Here is a 24,185-nt window from a genome sequence, read left to right as displayed (position 1 = left end):
TTCCAGTAATAAATATTCTCCAAGATTCTTATCTACCTTTTCAGTCAAATTCAACAATGGTTCTTCATAACACATAAACAAGCCCTCATGAATAGCTTTCAGCACAGCTAAAGCCAACTACCTCCAAGAATGAGTCAGACTAAGAAAATATAAAAATGAAGTCAGGGTTAGGATTAGCACCACTCCATCACATTAATCCCCAAACTTGACAAAACCAACAAAAGTTCCCTCCAGGCTTAAAAAAGGGGGTGGAGGGAGAATTACCTTTGTATCTCTTTTTTTCTTCCTCGGTTAGATGTTCTGTCCTGATTTTGGTTATCACACTCACATTGTTTACTGTGTAAACCTTGAGAAACGTGTGCAAGAGAAAACAGTGACACAGGGAATCAAAACTCAAAAAATAAGCATAGCAAAAGCAAGAATGCTGAAGCCACACACAAAAAAATCCAGCAAAATAAAAAATGAGAAATGGTTAACAATCATTAGGATCCTTCAGAGAAAATACACTAGCGAGCAGCTTAGAAATGCATCAGCAGTCACTCTGCATCTCTGAGAGTTTTACATACTGAGGAGTAAACAGTGACAGGCTGCATCTTCCTAATTGCCCTTCTTGTTGCTAAACACTCTCAAAGAATGTCCTGCAATGTAAGCCTCCCTGCTGGATTTCTATTTTGCTAAGGCACCCAAACCTTCCTCGAGTACTGCTACTGATTTGTGGTCCTCTTATAATAGGACTGACTTAGACAGCCATCTGCTGGACAGAAGGAAACAGAAATGAACACTAGGTTCTCTACGCAGATTAGACAAACAACCAGCAAGTCACTATTTAAAAGTTATGCCATATATTGACAAAAATTATTTTAACTGCTAAAGCAGGTGCTCTGTAATCAAGGTTGACTGGAGACTATGGGGGTCTGAAAAAGCAAATATCTTAGTTGACACAGAATTAGCTGTATCTGCCATACATGGTTCAGGCAACACACACAGCAGTGGAACTACTAAATGCACCTTGCCGAGCACGATGTAAGCGTTCTCTGCTAGCTCAGAGGTCACCAGAGGGTTCTGCAGTGCCTGGCTCCAGCACCATGAGCCATCAATCGCCACTATACTGCAGGGCCAAGGAAGGGCCAGGAAGCAGAGCTTTCCAGCAGACAATGCCAGCTGTCGTCTCCGCTATGACAACTATGTTCTAAATTGACCGATTTCACGGAAGTGGGCTATAAGCCTATTAGTTACTATTAGGCTAACTTAAAAAAATGGAGACTCATTAAAAAAAGCTCCTATAAGATTTTTAAAACTTGGGTTATAAAAAAATATGAACCAGCATGTTAAGTCTAATCTTTTCTCTTTCCTTTTTCCTTTCTTTCTTTTTTTTTAAAGAATTAAGGAATTACCATTTCTACCAGGACAACTGGTACCTGTCCTCATTTCTCTACAACATTGCTTTTCTTTGGCATGACTAGAGACCTCCTCAGGACATGCTATCCCATTTTCTGAAAGTCAAATAAGATAAAAATCCAAGTGAGAGACGCACTAGACAGTACTTAGTCCCCAGAGCATCTCCATGGCACAGATGCATTAAAAAATATCTGAACAGACTCCTCATTTGCATAGAAGCTACATAGCTATATTAAATCTTATTTTAAGAGTTTCCTTTTACCTTTGCTTCGTAACCATTAACAACTTCTGCTTTATCTGTCCTCCAGCCCCAGAATCCGGATTTAGTTCTGATAAAAAGTGAACACCACAAATTTCTACATGTACAATATGCCATTCAGATTTATCCCTGCAGCCTTTATAGTTTTTTCCCCCAGCTTAAGTTAGTGAAGGACACTTGGAAATTATGGTCTGATTGTCCACAAAAGGATGTTATCAATGATAAATGGCTTAAGCTTCCCCCTGCCCCCTCCCACAGTTATTAATCAATTTGCCTCACCCCTGGCAAAGAAAACCTGTATTCTTGGCTTCTTTACAAAAACGGCCAGCACATGTCACAAAGATGGTGGCATTTATTGGACAGCTGTCCTAAAAAAGTGAGTGAAGATGACCAGTGTCCAAGGGCTCACCACAAGGGGGCACCTGGGTCAGAGCATTTATCTGGGTCACCTTAACTATGAGCACAGATGACAGCAGCTCTGTCCCCATAAGCGGCTGGATCTCCACCGGGGAATTCTTAGAACAAGTTGGCACAGACCATCCTGCTCCTAGGAAGAGATCAGGTGGGGCAAGAACTCATCACTGGGGTGAGCTGCTTGGAGAAGCCATTAATGCCTGCAAAATGCCATGGGAGTCAAGCATTTTCTCAGGTTTGCTGCAGCAGGGGGAAAGGATGTTAAAAGCAGTTTTTCAGCCCAGCCGTTGATCCCAGCTCTGTGGAATTGCTTTTACATTAGCCCAGCATTCCAGCAGCAGCTGCATCATTGGTAAAGTGCCCAAAAACCCAGTTATTCCACTCAACATGCTCCTGGAAAAAATTCATTTAGGAACCAAGACCAGCCAAGACACTCTGATTCTTTTCCAAGCAGCTCACCCTGGGAAATGCTACCACTCACAGGGGAGCCCTGACCAGAGTGCCCCTTTGTCTAGGACATCACATCCTAGCTCCACTGTGACTGCCGCACTTGGCCCTGTACATGGCAACCGTCTGCCTTCTGCTCTGACCCTGGAGTGAAGTCAAAAATCACACAGGAAGCTCCAGGAATAGTGGTAGGTTAGCCAAGTCACAAAGAAGGTATGCAATTATTTCTATATTGTGTTTCCAGTCTGCGCTTCTTCTAATGGGATCTGGTCAATGACATTAGGTCAGACGAGGTATATGAGTTTTATGTGTATTATAGCCCATTAGAGAAAGGAGGGACCAGAGCTTTAATTTTCCTATTAGTTATCCAGTGAATGCACCATGACTCACAGAGGGAAAGAAAGGAAGCCTAAAGGATTACACAAACTGCTGGCTATCTCCAACGAACATTTCAGAAACAAAATTATCCTGTGGTGCAGGGGGCTAGGAACCAATCCCAACTAACTAAAAAACCAGAGTCCCCTTTTAGTCCTCAATAATTGAAAATTGAGATACTCCTTTTGGTTCAAGAATTCAATCCTCAGTTCCCTGTTTTTCACTTGAGATTTCAGCATGGGAAATAATCCTTTTCCGGCACACAGTCATCCGAGATACCAAAAGATCACTAGGTCTGCTCCACTTTATCTTTCACATATGCTAAGAAAACAGGGCTGCACTCTTCTCCCTGGGAACCACCAAGCTCCTCACTCACCTCCACCTGCTCACTCACCTCCACTTGCTCTATTGGCAATCCTGGCTGTTCCGCTCCCTTTTCCATTCCCACTCTCTGACAGTTTAGCTTTCTGGTGTTTTTGTTTTGTTTTTTTGTTTTGAAAATTAAAGAATTTATTTTGGAAGCTCTTCAATAATGTTGCGAGACATTAAATTCCATGCAGTAGAGGCATCTCCTTAGGCATAATCCGAACAATTACCAACCCAGATAGCAATATCCACTAGTCTGGCACCAATTCCTTCATGAATGCCTTCCACTACTCTGCCATCTTGACTGAATGTGCTCTGGACAGTTTAATTATTACACTCAATGTCTACATCCTAGTTTAAAACCAAGATCCCAATATCTCCTTGGCCTCGATTCACTTTTCATGCTGAGGCATCTGAAGATGCTAAAACAACCAGTTTCCCTCTGCCTATCTCCACTGAGACTACCACGCCAAAGGCCACTTAGCAGGCACTGTGGCTTGAAGGCTGCTACACAACTTGTTTAAGGCAGGCAGAGCATAATATTTCAGAGAAGAGAAAAATCCAAACTGCAACCAGAGGGTATATACTAGCAGACCAAAAAGTCATGCAGGAAAGTATTAACTTGCAAGCATCAAGCTCCAAGTAACAGATTAGAAGAAAGAAATGGATAAAAAAATGACTAATGTAAAAGAGTCACATCTTCCATATATAATCCCATGAACGCTCACACTTCCTGTAAGCAGTAGGTATGCACACGCTTTTATCAGCAAACCTCACACTCAACAACAGTGGCTCAAATCCTTACTCAATGCATAAGAAACTCACTAATCACATAATTGAATCCTGAGCACCACAAAATAAAACAACTGTCTTCTAGAAATTCTCTCTGAGCAACCCACTATCAGTTGCAGAAGGAGGGTTAGCTTCAACAATCTAAAAGCCCTGTGGTAATACAAACTTGAAATATGACCTAGTCCTTGGGACAAATGGAATGTGCCACCATTTCCCATGTACACTGAGTGGGTAACGGCCAGTAACCATCACACTCTTTGTAAATTACATTGAAGAACAATGACTAGCAACTCTGCTGAAGAACTAAAGGGACCAGTGGCTCTTCTGATGACAAATTAGAACTGAGGACTTAAGAGACTTCATCTCTAGATTCACATTGTTTTGTTTTTTTTCTTTCGGCTGAGGAAACGGAAACCCTGATAGGTGAAGCCACTTGCCCAAAGCCGCACAGTTAGATAGCAGCCCTGCTGCTGATGCTCGGTTCTTCTAACTGTTGTTGCTATGGCTGTGCTGCAGCAGTGAGGGGAGGCTCTTCCACCTTCCAGCTTTGAAAACTGAGCCCTAAGCTGAAGTGCCCTCCCTGTCTGCAGAGCCATATGATTAAGCTTCGATATGTGTTCCCAAGACCCTTCCAGGTAAAGCCAGTCTCAACCTTGCTGTCCCTGGAAGACAGTGGCTGTCACAAGGCAAGGCCAGTGCGAGGAGGGTGGAGATGGGGCACTGACCCTGCCTCAGGACGGTGCCACTACCAAAGCATCAGCACACCTGATGTTCTGGGTTTCTCTTCTGCTGCAAACAAATATCCTAATTCCACAGCTCAATCTAAATTAGAAGAAAAGGGCACTTAACAAGTCTTATGTTTGACTCAGTAGAAAACACAGCTATATTAATAAATATTATATTGGAAACAAAGAAAAGAAAAAGAAAAAAGAAGACAGTAAATTTATCAAGAGAAAAGAAAGTCTAAATCCAGAATAGTACTGTCCATGTTAGCTCACGTTTTGCAACTTTGGTTTACAGAGAGCTGGAATGTGACATCCTAGGCAAACACTCAGGGCTCTTACAGATTCCCCGGGCTCTGTGTGTTCTATAGTAGAAACACTCAGGCTAACAGCCATGACAGCCTCTACTTCCCTCACAAAGGCCCTACACACCTCTGCACAGCCCAGAGGCAGATGACCAGAGACAAGGCAGATGATCAGAGACAGTGCTCTCATTTGGGTTAACCGAGACCCAGGCCCCTCCAGAGGTTTCTTCAGGTAGAGTCTGGAATAGAATGACTCCAGACTCTTGCTCTAAACTATTAGAGAACTACATTTAACTATAAGTTAAGTATCAATTTGACTAACATCATATTCAATACTGGATCAGTTCTAGCTTCTGGAAACTCAAAACTTCAAGGTTTGGAACTAGGGAGTCTTATGGATCCCCAAATACCAAAACAAAAAGAAAATTCAAGTAAAGTCCATTAGAAAGGGCCCATAAAGAATATGAAGATATTTCTCTAAGACTTAACCAATGTGCTACAAAAATGATATATGATGGAGGATATCAGCTATGGTTTCTATTTGGTTAGAGCAGAGATCAAATTTAAAACCCACTGGTGCTTAAATTGCCATATTAGAAAAATCTCAATCTACCCATAATTTCCAAACAATATATACACACCACTAAAGAAGGCAGCAAAGGAAAAAGACATTAAAATGCCGAACCTAAATTTGTACCTTTCAAAAGCAATACTTTTAGTATCGAGGTTGGTGTTAATGACTGGGCTTGTGAGCCGCCTCTCAATCTCCCTGCCTGTTGGCTTCATCAAGTCCAGAGTGAGGCGTTCCATTTCCTGGGAAAGATCAAAGTGTTCAGTGGTGACCACTTTATCATCATGGTTGACTTCCATCAGCTCCGCCCAGTTGTCTGTTAATGGAACCAAGGGTGTAAGTAAGCACAATGGTAGGAAGATGCAAAAAGAAGAAAGCCTCATGTGTTAAAATGCATCACCTTTCCAAACATCCCTCCCACCAAGTGCCATCTGATAAAACCTAAAGACTATTGATTATCAATTACCTACTTTGCATAGGAATTATCTGGCCAGCTTTTCACAACTCATAGGAGTTTCTGAGCCATCTTCCCCAAAGATGCAGACAATTAAAATAATTGGCATTGTTAGTGGCACATTTATTTGTGTACTTTTTAAAATACATAATTACATAATATAAAGCATTTGTGCAAAACACTGGGTAAGCCATGCCATTTCACACCCTCCATTAAAAGGGTCATGCCTGATTATGGAGGGAATATATAGAGATACAAGACAGAGTCTTGTACTCAAAGGCTCTGCAACGTGAGACAAACACAGGTCAAGAGGGTAAGTGTAGAGTGGTAAATGATAAATACAAAAGAACTATGTAGACAAATAAGATAGGATTGAGAGGTGAATAATTAATAAGAATAACCAAAAAATTCCCCAGAAAGGATCAGATAAGACACATGAATGTGAACACGTTTTGATGGTTCAAAGTCACTCTGTAACTGAGCACGAGCAGTGATCACTGCAACAGAATCACTCACCTTCTCCCTTAAATATAAAACTACGCCTCCCTCTTATCCAGCTCATGTTCTCAAATCCCAGCAATGTGATATCAACACGCAGTTTGGCACCACTTTTCCAAATGCGACAGACATCATTTGGGCATATTCTGGAAACCAAGGGCACTGGAGAAGAGAAACACACTACTCAGAAAAACCTAAGGGTCAAGTGGAACATCCAGGTCCCAGAAATTGGGATTCTGACTTTAATGAAAGGAAAAGAGTGGCAAGATGGTGCCCATCATATAGAACTGGACTTGGCTCCCACACTTTGACATAGGAATCAGTCTTAAAAATAAAAATGGGTCTTCTGTGATATAGCTCTTTATAAAAGTGCAGATCTATGTCTTGTCTAGAGAAAACTCGAAATGAATTTCCTAAGAGTATTCTCAATTCCAAAATGAACCCCTATCATTGAGTGCCATCAGGGCTGGATTGTGTCCGCCTGGCCTTTCATTCACAAATGCTACTTTGCCATATGGCCGCAGCCTACCACATTGTCATGTTCACCATTCAAAATACCAAATGTCTAAAATGTGCTTGCCGCTTTTTAATAAAACCTGAAATCAGATTATCTGCATTATAAAAAAAAAACTCTTCAGTTTCACAGAAGAATCTTAAGTGACCTTATGTACTTTTTACTTAATTTAAATGTTTCATTACAAATATAACTTCTTGCCTGAAAGGGAAGTCTAGAAGTGAAAATGGCTGAAAACTCAGGAGCTGTCGTTAACTGATCTACAAGAAATAAAAGTAGAACATCTATGAAAATTACTGCCAATCAGTTTGCCTTATATAAGATTTTTGGAAAAATACATCTATTTTTTAAAAAACAAGCTATTCCAATATTTATTTCACCTTCCTTAAAATAAGGGATCAAGTTGAACCACATCAGAAAATGAATAACTAAATTATGAGAAATCTACTTACTAAAAGATTAGCCTTTTAAACACTAATAATATGGATAAAACCCAGCTATAAGTGACAAAAGAGAAAATACTGTCCATATGTTATATTTATAGATGTTTGAGGGGAAAAGTAATGTGTGTAAGGGAAAAGATGGTAGCTGTGTTTAAGTAGGGCCACAGGTGACTATTTTTCCTTACTCTTACCTATGTATTTCCTAGATTAAAAATACATGCAACTTTCATAAAGAAAAAATAAACCTATATTCAAGCTAAATAAACGTGAAAAAGAAATAAATTACAAGCCCACAGCTACTCACCCCAGCTGGTGAATTCCCATTTCATCTGCACATAGAAATCCGGAGTCTAAAGGACAAAGGTTTAAAAGAAATTACCCTTGTCATTATTAACTAAACACAAACATAGGAAGGGTTAATAGGGCTTTTTTAAAGCAGAGGCAAGGGAGAGAACAGAGAAAATGAAAAGAAACAAATTGCAAACCCACTGAAATAAACACTTATTTTATATTCAGGCTGTTATTCAAATTTGATATAAAATGTCTAGACAGTTAATAAAGTTAACTGAAAGCAACAAAGTTAGAGGGGGGATAAAAGTCAAATCTAATTTAGGGGCTCGATCAGGTTCCTAACAGTAACAGAGAGATGAGCCTGGGAGGATGGGCTTAAGTACTGTCACACAATGTGCGTAACAGGCTGTTCTAAGCAAAGAGAAAGGAATGTCAATCTCATCTATTCCATGGGGAACTTGACTGTAAAAGCCTTTGTGTTCTGGGAAAGTGCTTCATATTTATGAGACCACTCTGTAAAACCAAAAGAGGTAGCTAGACATTACTTCCCCAAAAAGTTGATATTTCCTTTCCCTAACAGAAGACTTTGCCCCCGCTTTCTTCTTAAACTTCTAGAATTTGGACTTTTAAAGTTTTACTGATAAAATAAATCTAGAAATAAAAGTAGAACATCTATGAAAGTTACTGTCAGTCAATTTGCCTTACATAAGATTTTGGAAGAAATCTATTTAAGATGATTTTCTGACCCACAATGAATTCTTATAGAGGATTCTTGGAGAGCTACTTAATTTCTTAAGTGCCATCTTACTTAATTTCAAGTTACCATCCACGAAGAGGCATAAAAGAAATTCCAGGTATTTTTCGGTTCCCTCCCACCTCCAAGGCTTTGCCATGGTTTTTAAAGAAGCACAGGCTAGGAAGACCAAGAGTCTTCCCTGGAGTAAAACCAGTCAGGATTCCAATGATAAGTGAAGACACTCTCCAAGGTCAGTGGATAAGGCAGGCATGATATAAGGAAACAAAATGTCAACAACCGCCTCTGGTGTCACTAAGCACACAGATCATCTACGGGTGGCCTACAACTTCAAGCAGAGAATACAATTCAATGCGGTTCATTGTTATGACTCAATACAGGTAAAAAGAAAGAAAATCCTTTACATCGAATTTTTTAAATGAGGGGTGACTCCATGTTAAGTAAGTCATTTTGTTTTTTGATCCTCCTGAAGGAGGTTAGATAAGAGAACAATAAATCCATGAGATTGTTGTATACTTAAACACACACCTATTTCAAAAACAATGCATGTAACTACATGTCATGGAAGGTTTCTTTGTAGTACATGGAAAATTAATATATTATGCAGGATTTAGCTTGAGTGCCATAGAAATATTTTTTAAAAAAGACTACTCAGATAACAAACAGTGACTGTCTTACTTCCAGTAAAATTGTTCCTTTTCACAACAGAACTGTTCATTTTTCTCAAGAAATGTATTTTGACTAAAATTATAAAGCCAATTTATCTAGCAAATACCTTTGGAGTTATTTGGGGGAGCTCACTTCTGGGCTTAAATTGAGAATAAATGACATTAAAATTGAATCACTGGTACTTTCTCATCTCCTACCCTGGGGATATTGCACATGGTTGACCAATTAGACAATTTTTGCAGGCAACAAAGATTATCTGAAGAATGGCAACCACCAGCAAAAATGATCCATGAGCCTAAAAATAAAACTTTTTAAGAAAGTTCCCTAAGTGTCACAGAGCCCATACACTTTAATTCACAAGAGAGATAAAGTGCCCCAAAGCCAAAAAATGTCAATAAAATAAAGCAATGAATTAATTAAGGAGTGGCAAGGAGAAGTTGCACACAGACCTCTTAACCTCAGTAGACCCTGAAAATCCCTGTCCAATAACTGATGCCCATCACAATCTCCCTAAGATGACCTACGCTCGGGAGGCTACTCTTAAGAAATCAGGCGCCTAGACAAGTTAATTGTTTGATGTCCATTTGTCTTAGTTCTAGTTTTTAAATAGCACTTAAAAGAGTAAGTCTAGTATCCTAGAAACATAATTTGCAAAAGACCTCAGAAATTTAATAAGTTGGAAAGGCAAGAAATAATGCTATTTAGTATTCAATATATCATAGTCACAACTCAGAAAACTCTTCAGGGAGGCACACAAGAATGTCAAACTGTGCCTTCAATTATCATGTCGGCATTTAACTTGAATGATGGCAATGCCACATTTGTAGATACCTCGAGAATTTTTTGGAGCAGCTCAGGGACCCCTTCAAGGGCCATGGATGTGTTGTGGTAGTCTCGATGTTGAAGAACTATGTATACCATTTCGGGGTCACCGGTACTCACAGCCTCATGTAAAACTAGAAAAAAAAAAAAAAAGGTGAAATTTAATCACCTCTCATTCTCAAACTTTCTGACAAATTCCAAAGCCAGTCTGAAAAATGTCTCTATACATTAAAGACCAACATTTTCTTCCCAGAGGGAGAAAGGTTGCAGTCCCATGGTCTCTTTTCTGACCATGACTTATTCCTAGCTCTTAAATGAGTGAAAAGAAGAAATTAGAGCACTCCTAGTCTCTTGGTCAAAACCCTTCCACCCTTCTCTTATCTCCCTTTCTTACCACTGGTTCTGAAATCCTGACGATGTCTTCAAGGAGCTGGCTTTAACTACGTGACCACACGACTGTGGTTACATGCAGACTGGGCAGGCAGGGCTCATGCTCGTGCATATCCCAGTTTAGTCAACACAAAATTACTCTGAACGATAATAAGAGAGCTTGCCAAAAAAGTGACATGCCAAGATTTCACTGAAAAGGTCACTTTTAGCCATAATTTCTTTTTGATTTTGCCTCTCCTGATGGGTTCACTGGCCTTACCATCCCATTCCTCAGAAAATCTGGCCTCTACCCTGGTGTGTGATGGAAAGAGTTTGGACTGAGAGCTGTTTTCTAGATGAGGAGCCACTCTCTACCCAGGGCTTTTGGCCCAGGACACAATTCAGGCCATTGTGCTGCAAATCAGCCAGCAGCATCCAAAGCGCTCTCTCTTTATCCTGGCCCCTAGTCCCAAGAGAGAAAGTCTTAAGATAAAGATAACAATGATGATTGAGATTGGCCTTTATTCAGAAAGAGAAACCAAAATAAAAGTCTTTAAATAATTTTTAAGAGTATACTTGCCTGTCCATCCATCACGATTTTCTTTTGTAACATCTGCTTTATGCCGGAGCAAGACTCTAGCAGATTCCAAATGTCCCAAAGATACAGCAAGATGCAATAAGGTTCGACCTCGTGGATCCAGAGCCTCTACATTCTGTAAAGTAAACACTGGCATTTATATAATTGGGAATATTATATAAAAATGTAGCAATGTGTTTGAGAGAATATAAAAATAGAAAACAATATTTACACATTAATTACAGCAATATATGTAAAAATGAATACTTGCATGTGGGCATGGTTGAAATATGAATTTGGGGGCTATTAACAAAGATGATAGTTACTGAGTTCCTCTTTCTATAAAGTTAAGTGTCTAATGCTGGCAATAGGCCTCAGAGTATCAAACATAACCTTAAGTTCTCAACTACACTCAAATTAAGTCTAAATAAGACTAGGGGCTTTCATGAAATGCAACTACTCCATGACATGGAATGTGAGGGATTTCTTAAGTGCATATCAGCATTGAAGTCTAGAACAGGAAATGCAAGCCTCTAATCAAACCTGAATATACAGAAGGTAATTTGGATCAGAATAAAATTACATTCTCTAGCCGGATTCCAGCGAAACACCACTCTCGTTATTATGTTTTGAGTTCCAAGTAGCCAGAAGTAGCAGCATCGCAGGCCTACCAAACAATGAGAATGATCTGCCAGGTGTGCATGTGGACATATTTATAGATAAATGTAATAACATGCACCCAACATCAGTCCATTCCCCCGCAAGGGTTTTCTTTCCCATGTTGGACATTCCCATTTAGCTTTTCCTCTTCATTCCTATTCTGGCCCTCTTTCTGGCACCTGCATTGGGTCACCAGAGCCAAGTGGCTATTTCTCTGATGTGAGCTCAATCTGAATGGCTGGTCCCTGCCTTCCAAAGATGGCTCTGAACATTCTTCTTCCAAGGATGCGAAAAACTGCCATGGGACTCCTGGAATATAAAAACGTTAAGTGCCATAGTACTTCTTAGAAAATGTTCTTTGTCTTGATTCGAGATGCTAGTTGTACAGGTACTAACTGTGGCCTCCAAATAAATCCAGAATGTTCCATTTATAGGCCACAGGGAAGGAAGGTAAATAGGACTGGTAAATAGGTATATGGGACTGTCCAACAGTTATTGAACCTCCCTGTTTGCTAAGTATATCATGGCTATTGTGTAGTGAAGACAGGAATGCCATTGAGGAAAAATAGAGGTGGTTGAAGATATTCTGCTAAGTGAACACACATCCTCCTGCACCAATCCCAGTTCTCAGTGTTCTCTCAAGTGCTGAAATAGCAACATGTCTCCTCAAACTGGGCCCACACTACTTCCTAGGATTCCCTGACTTTTCTCAAGAGTGTGGTGTGTCCATTTCACCAAAGAGATGCAGAATTTCAAAGAGCAAGATCCAGGTCTTATATTTCCTAGCTTTTGCCACCCTAGTATCTAATTTGCATTAAATCACTGTTTTGTATTTTTTTTATGTAATATAACGAAAAACTATGAACTTAGTTGAAGTTTAGTAAGAAAGAAATAATTAGCAAATTTATTATCTTCTTATAAATCTGTTATATAAACTGTTTTCTTACCTAACAAGTTCAATCTACATGAAAGGTGCTAGGTTTAGCACACAACCTAAAATACAGGAGATGCTTAACAATGTTTATCATACAAAAGGGGAAATTACTTACTGCAATTCACACCTCAGAACAAAACTAACATCTCAGACTAAAGATTAACTCTCAAGCTCCAGAGAGACCATATAAAACCAATGCCAAATACGTTAAATTGTTGACTTTCTTCTATTTTGGACCACAGGGAAGACTATATGTATGAGCCATAGCAGCATACTTTGCATGGCTAATTATAACTCTTCTGAGCCTCCTGTACTTTTCTTTCTCATTTGAGAGGTGAGAAGGGATGCTATGATACATTATAGTGACAATGTGATTAAAAACAATGGATGAATAAAGATTAGAGTAGAAGTTAGCGAGATAGAGGATAGAAAAATCAACAAAACCAAAAGCTGGTTCTTGGAAAATATCAACAAATTTGACAAACTTTCAGCTTGATTGACCAAGAAAAAAAGTGAGAAGATTCATGTTAATAAAATCAGAAATTTCCAGAACTGTGAGAAGTAAGTTCCCATTGTTTATAAATTACCCAGTGTGTAGTATTTTGTTACAGCGGCCCAAACAGACTAAGACAATGCAGAAAAGGCACTTAACAAAATCCAACACCTCTTCTCGACCAAAAAAAAAAAAAAAAAAAAAAAAATTAAACAAACCAGAAATAGAAAAGAGCTTCCTCAAAGAGCATCCATCTATGAAAAAACCACAGCTAACATCATACTTAATGATGAAAGACTAGATGCTTTCCCCCTAAGGTAAGGAACAAGACAAGGATGTTCTCTTTTGTCATTTCTGTCAAACACTGAACGAAAGGTTTTAACCAGAGTAATAAGAAAAGAAAAAGAAAAAAAAGGCATCCAAATTGGAAATGAAGAAGTAAAACTCTTTTTATTCACAGACAACAACACCATCTCATACATAAAAAAATCTTAAAGATGTTAAAAAAACTTTTAGAACTAATAAAAGAGTTCAGCAAAGTTGCAGGATACAAGATCAACATTCAAAAATCGATTGTATTTTACATTTACAATAGTATCAAAAAGAATAAAACATTTAGGAATAAATTTAAAAAAGACATACAAAACTTAGAGCCTGAAAACTATAAAGCACAAAACTTATAGTCTGAAAATAATAAAGATCTAAATAAATGAAAAAACATTCCATGTTCATTCATGGTTCAGAAGACTTAATACAAAGATGTCAATACTCCCCAAACTGAGATGCAGAGTCGAAGCAATCCCTATCAAAATTTCAGCTGGCTTTTTGAAGAAACTGACAAGCTGATCCTAAAATTCATAAGGAAATGGAAGGAATCCAGGAGAGCCAAAACTATCTTGAAAAGATGAATAAAGTTTGACGACTCACACTTTCCAATTCCAAAACTTACAACACAAAGCTACAGCAAACAAGACAACATGGTACTGGCATAATGGAATACAATTTAGAGTCCAGAAATAAACTTACACATTTCTGGTCAACTGATTTTTAACAAAGTACCATAATAATTAAATTGGAGAAAGTATTTTCAACAAATGGTGCTTGAACAACTGGATATCCACATGCAAAAGAATGACATTTTACATATATCCTACATGAATATTAGCTCAAAATTGACCATAAACCCAAATGTAACAGCTGAAACAAACAAACGAAACTCTTGTAAGAAAACATAGGAAATACAGGCAGTAAACTCTGATATTACTAAAAGTAATTTCTTTTCAGATATATTTCCTCGGGCAAAGGAAACAAAAGAAAAAACAAACAAATGGGACTACATCAAACTAAAAAGTTTTTGTACAGTAAAGGAAACCATCAACAAAACAAAAAGACAATCCCCTAAACGGGAGAAGATATTTGCTTATGATATATCTGATAAAAAGTTAATGCCCCAAATATATAAAGAACTCATACAACTCAACAACAAAAAAACAAACAATTCAATTAAAAAATGAGCAGAAGACCTGAACAGACATTTCTCCAAAAAGAAATTACAGATGGCCAAGAGACATATGAAAAGATGTTCCAGATCACTAATCATCAAAGAAATGCAAATTAAAACTACAATGAGATATCACCTCACACCTGTCAGAATGGCTATCATGAATAAATCAAAGAAAAACAAGTTTGCAAGGATCTGGAGAAAAGGGAACTCTCATACACTGTTGGTGGAATTGCAAATTGGTACAGCCCCTATGGAAAACAGTATGGAGGTTTCTCAAAAAATTAAAAATGAATATACCTTTTGACCCAGCATTGCACTTCTGGGTATTTATTCAAAGAAAACCAAAACAATAATTTGTAAAGATCTATGCACCCCTATGCTCATGGCAACACAATTTACAATAGCCAAGATATGGAAGTAACCTAAATGCCCATCATCAGACAATTAGATAAAGAAGTTATGGTTCATATATACAATGGAATATTACTCAGCCATTAAAAAAATTTAAATCCTACCATTTGCAACAACATGGATGGACCCAGAGGTTATTAAGTTGAGTGAAATAAATCAGACAGAGAAAGACAAATACTATGATTTCACTTACATGTGAAATCTAGGAACAAAAAGAACAAACTAATCAAAAACAGACTCACAAATATATAGAGGAAAATCTGGTAATGGTCAGAGGGGAAGGGGTTGGGAGACTGGAAGAAAGGAGTGAAGGGTTAAAGAAGAAAACATAGGGGTATGCCATTGTGACCTTCAGTTAGGCAAAGCCTTCTCAGATATAACACCAAAAGCATAAGAGACAAAAGAAAAATACAGAAAAATTGCATGTCATCAAATTTGAAAACGTTTGTACTTCAAATTATATTACAAAGAAAGTAAAAAGACAACCCACAGAATTAGGAGAAAATATCACCAAGCCATATGTCTGATATGGGGCTCACATGCAGAATATATAAAGAACTACTCTGGAATAAAAAGACAACCCAATTAAAATGAGCAAAGGATTTGAATAGACATTTTTTTCAAAGAAAATATGCAAATCACCAATAAGCATATAAAAAGATGCTCAACATCACTAATCATTAGGGAAATGCAAACCAAAACCACAATGAAATACCACTTCATACCCATTAGGATGGCTACAATCAGAAGGCAGACAATAACAAGTGTTGACAAGGACATCGAGAAACTGGAACCCTCATACGCTGGTGGCAGGAACGTAAATGGTACAATTTGAAAAAAAGTTGACGACTCCTCAAAAAGTTAAACGTAAAGTGACCATATGACTCAGCAATTCCTCTCATAGGTATTTACCAAAAGAAATAAACATACAAAAACTTGCGCACAGATGTGCATAGTAACATTATTTACAACAGCCAAAAATTGGGGGGGGAAGGGGAGATGTTCATTAACTGGTAAAGAGATAAACAAAATGTGATACATAAACAATGAAATATTTATTATTTAGCCATAAAAATGAATAAAATACTGATAGATGCCACAATATGAATGAACCTCAAAAACATCACGTTAGGTTAAAGAAGCCAGATACAAAAGGCCACATATTGTACAATACCATTTGTAAGAAGTGACCAGAATAGCCAAATCTATAAAGATAGTAAGTAGATAAATGGTTGTCTGGGGCTGAAGGGCTTGGGGGAAATGGGGAGTAACTAAGGGAATGGAGTTTCTTTTGAGGGTGATTGAAGTGTTCTGGAATTTGATAGTGGTGATAGTTGCACACTCAGTGAATATACTAAAACCACTGAATAATACACTATAATGGATGAATTGTATAAGTGAATTATATCTCAATATAGATATTTTAAAATCAATGTATGTATGTGTTTTATGTAATACATAAAATGAATGTATCATCTATATACTATTTGATGAGTTGCTTGATTTCTCTTGAGCTTCAGTTTGCTCCCTTGTAAAATGAGAATAAAAAACATCTACCTTACAGAATTCTTACAAAGGTCAAGACACAATGCCTAACTCCACAGTAAGCACTAAGAAGAGTCAGCTCTTATTATCATACACCCACGCTATGCAGTTTCATATAAGTTGTCACTTTCTTCCTAACAGGGATTTGTTCAAATTTCATTATAGGTAATAGTGAGGCTTAGGGTCTTCAACTAATGATATTAGTTCAGTGAGCAAGAGCTATCTCAATTTCATTGGAATTCATTTTCAAAGCTGATCGTTTTAAGTTTCTTTAGTCATGAGCTACACAAAATAAAAAATACCCACCCCTTTTAACCATAATTGTGCCCCCCAACAAAGAAAAGGAATGAGATGTCTGCACATCTTCCTATCTGCTAATTTAAGCCCACCAATTTTTCTTGATGAAAGCCTTCTTTACTATCCTGCTGTCCTCCAGAGGCAGTAAAAGGCTGAGCTTTGAGTGCAGGCTGCAGAGGCAAACAATAGGCCCATTCCACTGGGTCCCTTACTAGCCTCAGGTGAATTACTCAACCCTTCTGTGCATGAAGTAAGTGCTTCAGAAACTATCACTGTTACCTCTAGGGAGGAAGCTCAGGCCACCACCCTCATTCCTGTGCACTCTCAGACTGCCCTGTTCTCTGTGGCTGTGGCCTGAACTGGTTCCCCAACTCCAGGTCAGTGGGATAAAGGTATCCACAGGCCTGATTTCCTAAGGTGAGCCCGAATCCCCAGGGCTGAGGAGGAGCACTTGAGAACAGGCTCTAGGCTCTAGGCTCTTATCTTGGATGCTTAGCCCCTGGCAGGCCTCTAGTAAACAGGCACTGACTCACCCAGCCTTGCCATAGGCTGGGGTGAGCACCTCACTGTAGTTCCAAATACTGATGCCTAAACCACCCTCGTCCTCTTGCCTGGATTTTGTGCTTTCACCTACTGGGTTACCGGCCCTCAGTGTCTGCCACCCTCTACTCTACTCAGTCCCAGGATTTTCCCTCCCACGTCTAAGGTGCACTGACTGACCTTTGCAACTGTGCCCTTACGTTTTCATTCATTCTCCCAGCATGGGTAAGACCAAAGATGTTTTACAGACCTCTCTCACTAAATAACAAATGGCAAAACCGTAACGCAAGTATTTCAACTGCACCAACCAACATCAAGGACCCACTGAATATCAAGGACAGTAGAGTGACCAGTTAAAAGGCATTTAATAAAGTGCCTCTGTTGAAAGATAGAAACAATCTCGTAGTTGACAAAGTTATATAAACAGCCAACTCCAGCTATTAGCAAGAAGCGGGGCTGACTCACACACACTCAGAAATACGTGCTTCATGCTTATCTGCTTCATCTGGATAAACTTGATTCTTTCAGCGTTACTGTTCCTAAAACAAAATAAAATTCTTATAGTTACCAGTATGCCTGCTTAATTCTCTCTAGTGAAATGGAAAGAATGAAGGAATGACAACAGAAACTTACTGGCAAACAAAATATTAAGTGAAACAGCTGGTTTTATTGCTAGGGTAGTAGGAATTTTTTGTTTTTAATTATACAACCAATATGTTTTCCTTGTGGAAAAGCTGGAACATACATAAAAGAAGCTAAAGACCCATGATCATAATAACAGCAGTAAATGGTATCGCACACATTTACTATGTGCCTGCATGTTCAGATCAGTTCTCTGCTCTGCCTTATTTTCCACAATCCTGAAATGGAGGCATTTCTGCTGAACGAAGTATAACAGAAGGCTTAAGAATACAAGATTAGGGCAGAGTCTAACTTTCTGTGTTCACATCCTGGGTCAGCCACTGGCTAAGCATGCAACTGAGTCTCTCTGCCTCAGTTGCCTAATCTGTAAAATGGGAATTGTAATAGCACTCACCCCAGAGGACTGGTGCAAGAATTAAACATAAAACTGCACATGAAACTTTTCAGCAAAGCACCTGGCAAAATAGTAAGCTTTCAGTGTTACTCTCTCCATTTTTACAGGTGATAAAACAATTCAGCAAGAGTAAATAACACATCTATTCTCACAACTTAATCAGCATTAGTACTGGCCATTAATCCAACTGCCTTCAAGTCACAGAAGTAAGTAGCTGTTTCATAATCAACAAGTAGCTCGATAAATACGAAAGCGATAAAATACTTCTTGCCACATATTTTAATATCAATTATCGACTTCTTGACCCTGAACCAGCCACAGAAGTTACAGGGCCCAGAGAAAAATGAAAATGCAAGGTCCCTTATTCAAAAAAATAAACTTCAAGACAGTAAAAGTAGCGTTTTAAACTATGCATGAGCCTGTTCTGAGCATGGGTAGCATGGCCCGGAAGCCAACCCATCTTGATCCTTTCAATGGCCAAGTTACAGGATTGAAATTGAATTGCATGATCAAGATGTTCTTTATGAATACATTTCAACTATCTCTTCCCCAAAGAAAATAGATATAGTGTGAAGTGATCTAAAGTGATTACCAATAACAAAGTCAAAGCCAAAGAATTTAGCAAGTATTAATATTCTACCTTGACCTCCTTGAGAGCTGAAGGCATGAAAGACCAATTTACTCCAGGAAACTCTGCTGCAATATTATTATTCTCTAATCACAAATATCCTTAACATTCTTCAAGGTGAGGGGCACAGAAAATTTTCAATTTTTATTGCAGCTTGCAGAAAAAGAGAGATAATTCAACTATTATGCCATATTTTAGATTATAAACCAAGACTTCATTCTTATCAAATAAATTTTTTTTAATAAAGAAAAACTGCACTTCATTTAAACTTTTCTTCACCTCCAATGACTAGAATACCTAGCTTCAGAAACTGGTATTGAAAGAGCATGTGGTTTAATGATATTGATGAACCTTTCTATCAAATGAGATGTTAATTCTCTAACTTTATCTCAACGTTTCCAAGGTGAATAAGATTTACAGTTAAGAACAAAATGATGGAGTCCTCCCTCAGAGCCATGTCTAGCAACAGAAAGATAATTGAATCATTAGGTATACTAGGATGCCTAATGGTGAATCATTTACTCTGGGGGCATGATCTAATTAAGACCAACGACTCTTATAATAGAAGTTTATTCTCCATGGATGGAGGATTTCAATGAAAAAGAGCAACTTTGGATTTCCAGTGGGTGCTCAACAGATTTAAAAGAAATATGGCAGGGTATAAAAACATGCTTAGCAGTAACCCTTCATCAAATGGGGTGATGCTGACTTTGCTCAATTTTTGTCAACCAAAAGAAAACCAATGCTCCCTTTTCCTTCAAAATTTCTTGACAATTATAATGTCAGTTTTGAGCCACTCAGAACCCAGGACTTTAGCACACTGGATAAAATGAAGCCAACAAATACAATTATACCAAATAAGTACGAACCCTTATTCTAACTGCTAAGTCTGTTAGCTTGTAACTTGAAAACACCAATAACTCCCAGAATTGAGATGCCTGTAAACAAGGATTTCTCAAGCAAAACACTACTGCCAACTTGGGCCAGTTAATTCTTGGTTGTAGGGGGCTGTCTTGTGCATTGTAGGATGTTGAGCAGCATCCCTGGCCTTTATCGCTATATCCCAGTAGCAACCACTCCCCATTTGCAAAAACCAAAAATGTCTACATGTAACATCATTTAGAGAAGTGAGAGGTCAAAATTACCTCCAATTAAGAACCACTGCTTTAAAGAGATGGCAATGAGTAAAAGACAAGCAATCAAAGCACTTTAGAACAGAAAGAGTTTTAAGAATCTTGGGCACCAGTGACTCTCAAATTTTGGTATATACCAGCCTCTCAAATTTTGATATGTATAAGCCTCCCAGGAGCCAGATAGGAAAAATGCCTTGCCCAAGGTCACAGGGCCAGTTCGAACCTGGACTCCAAATCCGGACTCTAAACCCAACCACGCACTTCCTTACAAAAAGGGTGGGTGGGGTGAGTGGCATGTGTAGTTCTTAACATCTTTAGGAGAGGCAATGGAGCCTAGCTGGTGGTTAAGACGGTGCACCCTGGAACAAGCCAGCCACAGTTTAAATCCCAACTTGGTATTTCGAAGGTGGGAGACCTTGCGCAAGGCATATAACCTCTGAGCGCCTCAGTTTCCTTTTCTGTCAAATATAACAATAGCACTTCCTAAGATCGCTGGAAAGGCAAACGAGATCTTGTAATAAAGCCCTTGACACAGGACCTGGCACATAGTAAGCACCCAATCCATGTTTTATTATTATTACTGACCCACGACTGCGGAACTGAGGAGTCTGCACGGCACCGAGGGCAGAGGGCAGGGGATGGGCTCAGAGAGGTGAAACGACTCCGGATTTCCCCCTTGCCGGGGGCGGACCCCACCCCGCCCCTCACCTCACCTGGCCCCGCAGCTCCTTCTCCAGCTGCTGGTAGTCGTTGTTCCATACCAGGAGGTGCAAAGGGAAGTGGCCACTGGCGTCACTGGCCGAGGACATGGCGAGGAGCCGCAGCTGGGCCCTCACTGCCCGCTTGCCAAGGCTCAGCCCCGGCGGGGTCTCCGGCGCCCGCCCGCCTGCCCCGTGGCCGGCAAGCGAGAGCGAGGCGAGCAAGCGGGGGACGCAGTACGTCTGCGAGCAGCCTGTGGGTCAGATGCTGGGCACGCGGGAGGCCAAGGGTCGCGGGCTGGGTCGGGGACCCTGTCGGCCGCGCCCACCCCGCGCCCCGCCGTGTTCCCGCCGGTGCTGACAGCTCCCTAACCGACTTCTGCGGGCCCAACTGCCTCAAACAGGGAAGTGCCGGGAGCGAACCACCGCACGCCGCGGTGGGGAGAAGGCGAGGCCAGACACCCGGCCTGGGATCCGCCCAATCCCACCCACCTCCAATTCCACATCGGAAGACACAGTTTAGCTCCCCAAGAAAGAGATAAAATTCTCTCCTTTATCCCAGGATGTGGACATGGAAAACTCAGTCTACCCCTCACCACCCCCTTTCCCCTGCTCCACCCACCTCATATGGTTCAGTCCACAACTGGGCCTCTTCCAACGGCTGTGCGGTCAGGGGGTGACAACAGGGCCTGAGCCAAACCATTCCAGCTGCTGACACCCTTGCAGCCTTTTTGGACCTGGGCAGATGCTTCCATGATTGGTCAGAAGCCATTTTGGAAGTGGGCAAAACCAAACAATTTTAAAAGGGGAACTATAAACCCTGGAGAAGGAACATTAAATATTATATGTAGATAGTTCTATCTCATGTTTTCTCAAGGATGAGCGCTTTGAACCAGACAATTCGGGAGGAGGGGGCGGGGGCGGGGAGGTCCTGTGCTTTGTAGGATAAAGAGCGCATCCCTGGACTTTCTACCCACTGGATGTCTATAGTACTCCCCTCAAAATGTCTCCAGACATTGCCCATTGTCCCTTAGAGGAAAAAAAGTCATCCTCAGTTGAAAATCACTGTTCTGTCTGAACTACAAACTAGGTTATGATTCAGTTACCTATAGTGGTGGTTTATTTTACATATGAGTGTCATTTATTTTTGAAGCTAGCAATTTGAATTTGTGTATGTAGATGAAAGGACTAGTAGATAATACCCAGACTTGGACAACATTCTGCAAGTATAAAGTTCATTCTTTGAGTTTCACCCTAAGACACTACAGATCCTTGACCGAATGAAGAACCAAGTCAATTTACAGCTACTCACCAGCCTGAGTTTTCTGCACAGCTGTCTACGACTAGACCACATAGCTGGGCGAAGTTATTTAATACATCCTGAAAGCTTACCCTCTGTCTTTCCTGCTTGTGCACACCCAGCTTTTCAGATGCCTGCAACAACAGCTGTTCAAGAATCCTGGCTTAATCCATTCTCTACACATGTTGAGTCCAGAAGACGTGTGAGTCTGCAAACCAAAACAGGATGCAGGAGCATCAGGGTGGCACCCAGAGGCTCTAACTCTGGAATGTGTAGGAATTATGTGTTTATGCCTACATCACACATTTACCAAAATGGAGAGATGGACCAAAGAACAGAGCTTCTGAGACCCTCTCCCAGGACTTTCTATGCTTTCAGAAGTCTTGTGCAACTTAATCTTCTTTCTCTTCATCGTTTCATTATTATTGAACATCTCTCTTATTCATTAGTTGAAAAACTCCACAATGGCTGCTTACCAAAGTACCTAAAGTCAAAACAGTATCTGGTCCATAATAGGCATCCAATATTTGCTAAATGGAGCTCATAGTTGTGTGAGGAATGGGTGAAGAAAACAAAATGAAGTCAGCTAAGCTGACTAAAAATAGAGTCTGTATAGTGAAACTGACAAAACTGATTCAGACCAAATGGGCTGAAGCATGAAGAATAGATTTTATTTTACTTTAACTAGCCCGAAGACTTTAACTTTTGAACTTCTCAGTTGTGCATCAATGCCTGGGGATATATATACACACACATACATGTATATATCCATTCATACATACATATGTGTGTATGTGTGTATGTGTGTGTGTGCGTGTGTGTGTATCTCCTATAAATAACCTCTGAACGCCTAAGAAAAAAATGTTCATGTGTCCAGACCTCCTAACATCCATTATCCAGACAGCCTGACTTCTGGAAGATAACCATCTCAGATCAATACAGAAGATAGGACTACGGGACTGATTCTTCTCAAGAATGTACTTTTTACTATAAGAACCCTCAACTTTTCTCTTTTCTTTGGAACACTCTGGATATTAACTGGTAGTGTTTTCTATTTGCAAAGCCTAATACTCTTGAATAAATCTTTGTCACTTATTTGTAGTCAAAGCTTCTTAATTCTTTTGTGTTCGGTAACATATAAGATACACACTATAAATATTCATTAGTATTAGGGCCACATCTCTCCTTTACACTGATTAAACTCATCTCATTGTGTTTATCTCACAGTATCCTGTAAATTACTCTAGGTTATCTATTCTTATTCTCCCCCCAAAAAGTTGTGAGTAAAGAACAATAGAAATACTAACAGGAGCCATAATTACTGAGGACTTACTATGTGACAGGCACACCACACTTTTTGTAAGTTATTCCATTTGTCTTTGGCCAGATAGTTAATATTCAGCTTTGCAGGTCATGTAAGAGTTTTGTTGAATATTCTTCTTCCTCTTCCTTTTTTTCTTGTAAAAGGGCCACTCCCTTTCACAACCCTTTAAAATTGTAAAAAGTTATTCTTAGGTAGTAGGCCATACAAAAGCAAACTGAGGGTTAAAGGTAGATAACACATTATCTCCATTTTGCAGATGAGACTAAAACTGCAGCCTAAAGAAGCATCTAACGTATTTGTGTTTTACTTATTTTATTGTAGGTCTACAGCAGTAGAATGTAAGCTCCATAAGAACAGGATATTTTGTCTTCTTTCCTCACGGCTGTTTCTCCAGTGCCTGGAACAGTGTATGGAACATAGTAGGTACTCAATAAATGTTTTTGAGTAAAGGAATGACTAAATGAATGAACTGAACCATAGTTATACTATATGACTTGACTACTGAGTGCCTCAGAAAGCTTGTGGCTACAAAGTCTGGTCACTAGATTTTGCTGCTTGCTCTGGTATTAATCAATGCTGGGACAAAGCGAACCTCTTCTAGGGAGGAAGACCCATTATGAAGACTTAAAAGTGTGACGTAAG

At 39.5% G+C, this 24,185-nt stretch overlaps 1 protein-coding gene across 3 annotated transcripts in view; it reads right to left on the bottom strand.

The window, feature by feature from the left end:
- ANKRD13A (ankyrin repeat domain 13A) overlaps positions 1 to 21,283 on the bottom strand; it is a 32,725-nt gene extending 11,442 nt beyond the window's left edge. For 2 of the 3 annotated variants that reach the window (XM_036220610.1, XM_036220611.1), the window contains exons 1-8: positions 20,935 to 21,283; positions 11,044 to 11,176; positions 10,104 to 10,228; positions 7,863 to 7,908; positions 6,620 to 6,763; positions 5,776 to 5,965; positions 1,661 to 1,727; positions 265 to 346 (exon numbers count right to left, since the gene is read on the bottom strand). In XM_036220610.1, coding sequence (XP_036076503.1) covers positions 265 to 346; positions 1,661 to 1,727; positions 5,776 to 5,965; positions 6,620 to 6,763; positions 7,863 to 7,908; positions 10,104 to 10,228; positions 11,044 to 11,176; positions 20,935 to 21,030 — 883 coding nt within the window. In that variant the 5' untranslated portion in view covers positions 21,031 to 21,283. Of the gene's footprint in view, positions 1 to 264; positions 347 to 1,660; positions 1,728 to 5,775; positions 5,966 to 6,619; positions 6,764 to 7,862; positions 7,909 to 10,103; positions 10,229 to 11,043; positions 11,191 to 20,934 lie in introns of all 3 variants that reach the window. The other variant, XM_036220612.1, reaches the window with a different exon arrangement.
- Positions 21,284 to 24,185: the final 2,902 nt, after the last annotated feature.

The sequence above is a fragment of the Rousettus aegyptiacus genome, unplaced genomic scaffold (assembly GCF_014176215.1).
Source record: "Rousettus aegyptiacus isolate mRouAeg1 unplaced genomic scaffold, mRouAeg1.p scaffold_m13_p_5, whole genome shotgun sequence".
Lineage (NCBI taxonomy): Eukaryota > Metazoa > Chordata > Mammalia > Chiroptera > Pteropodidae > Rousettus > Rousettus aegyptiacus.
This window is presented reverse-complemented; position numbering and strand designations above follow the sequence as displayed.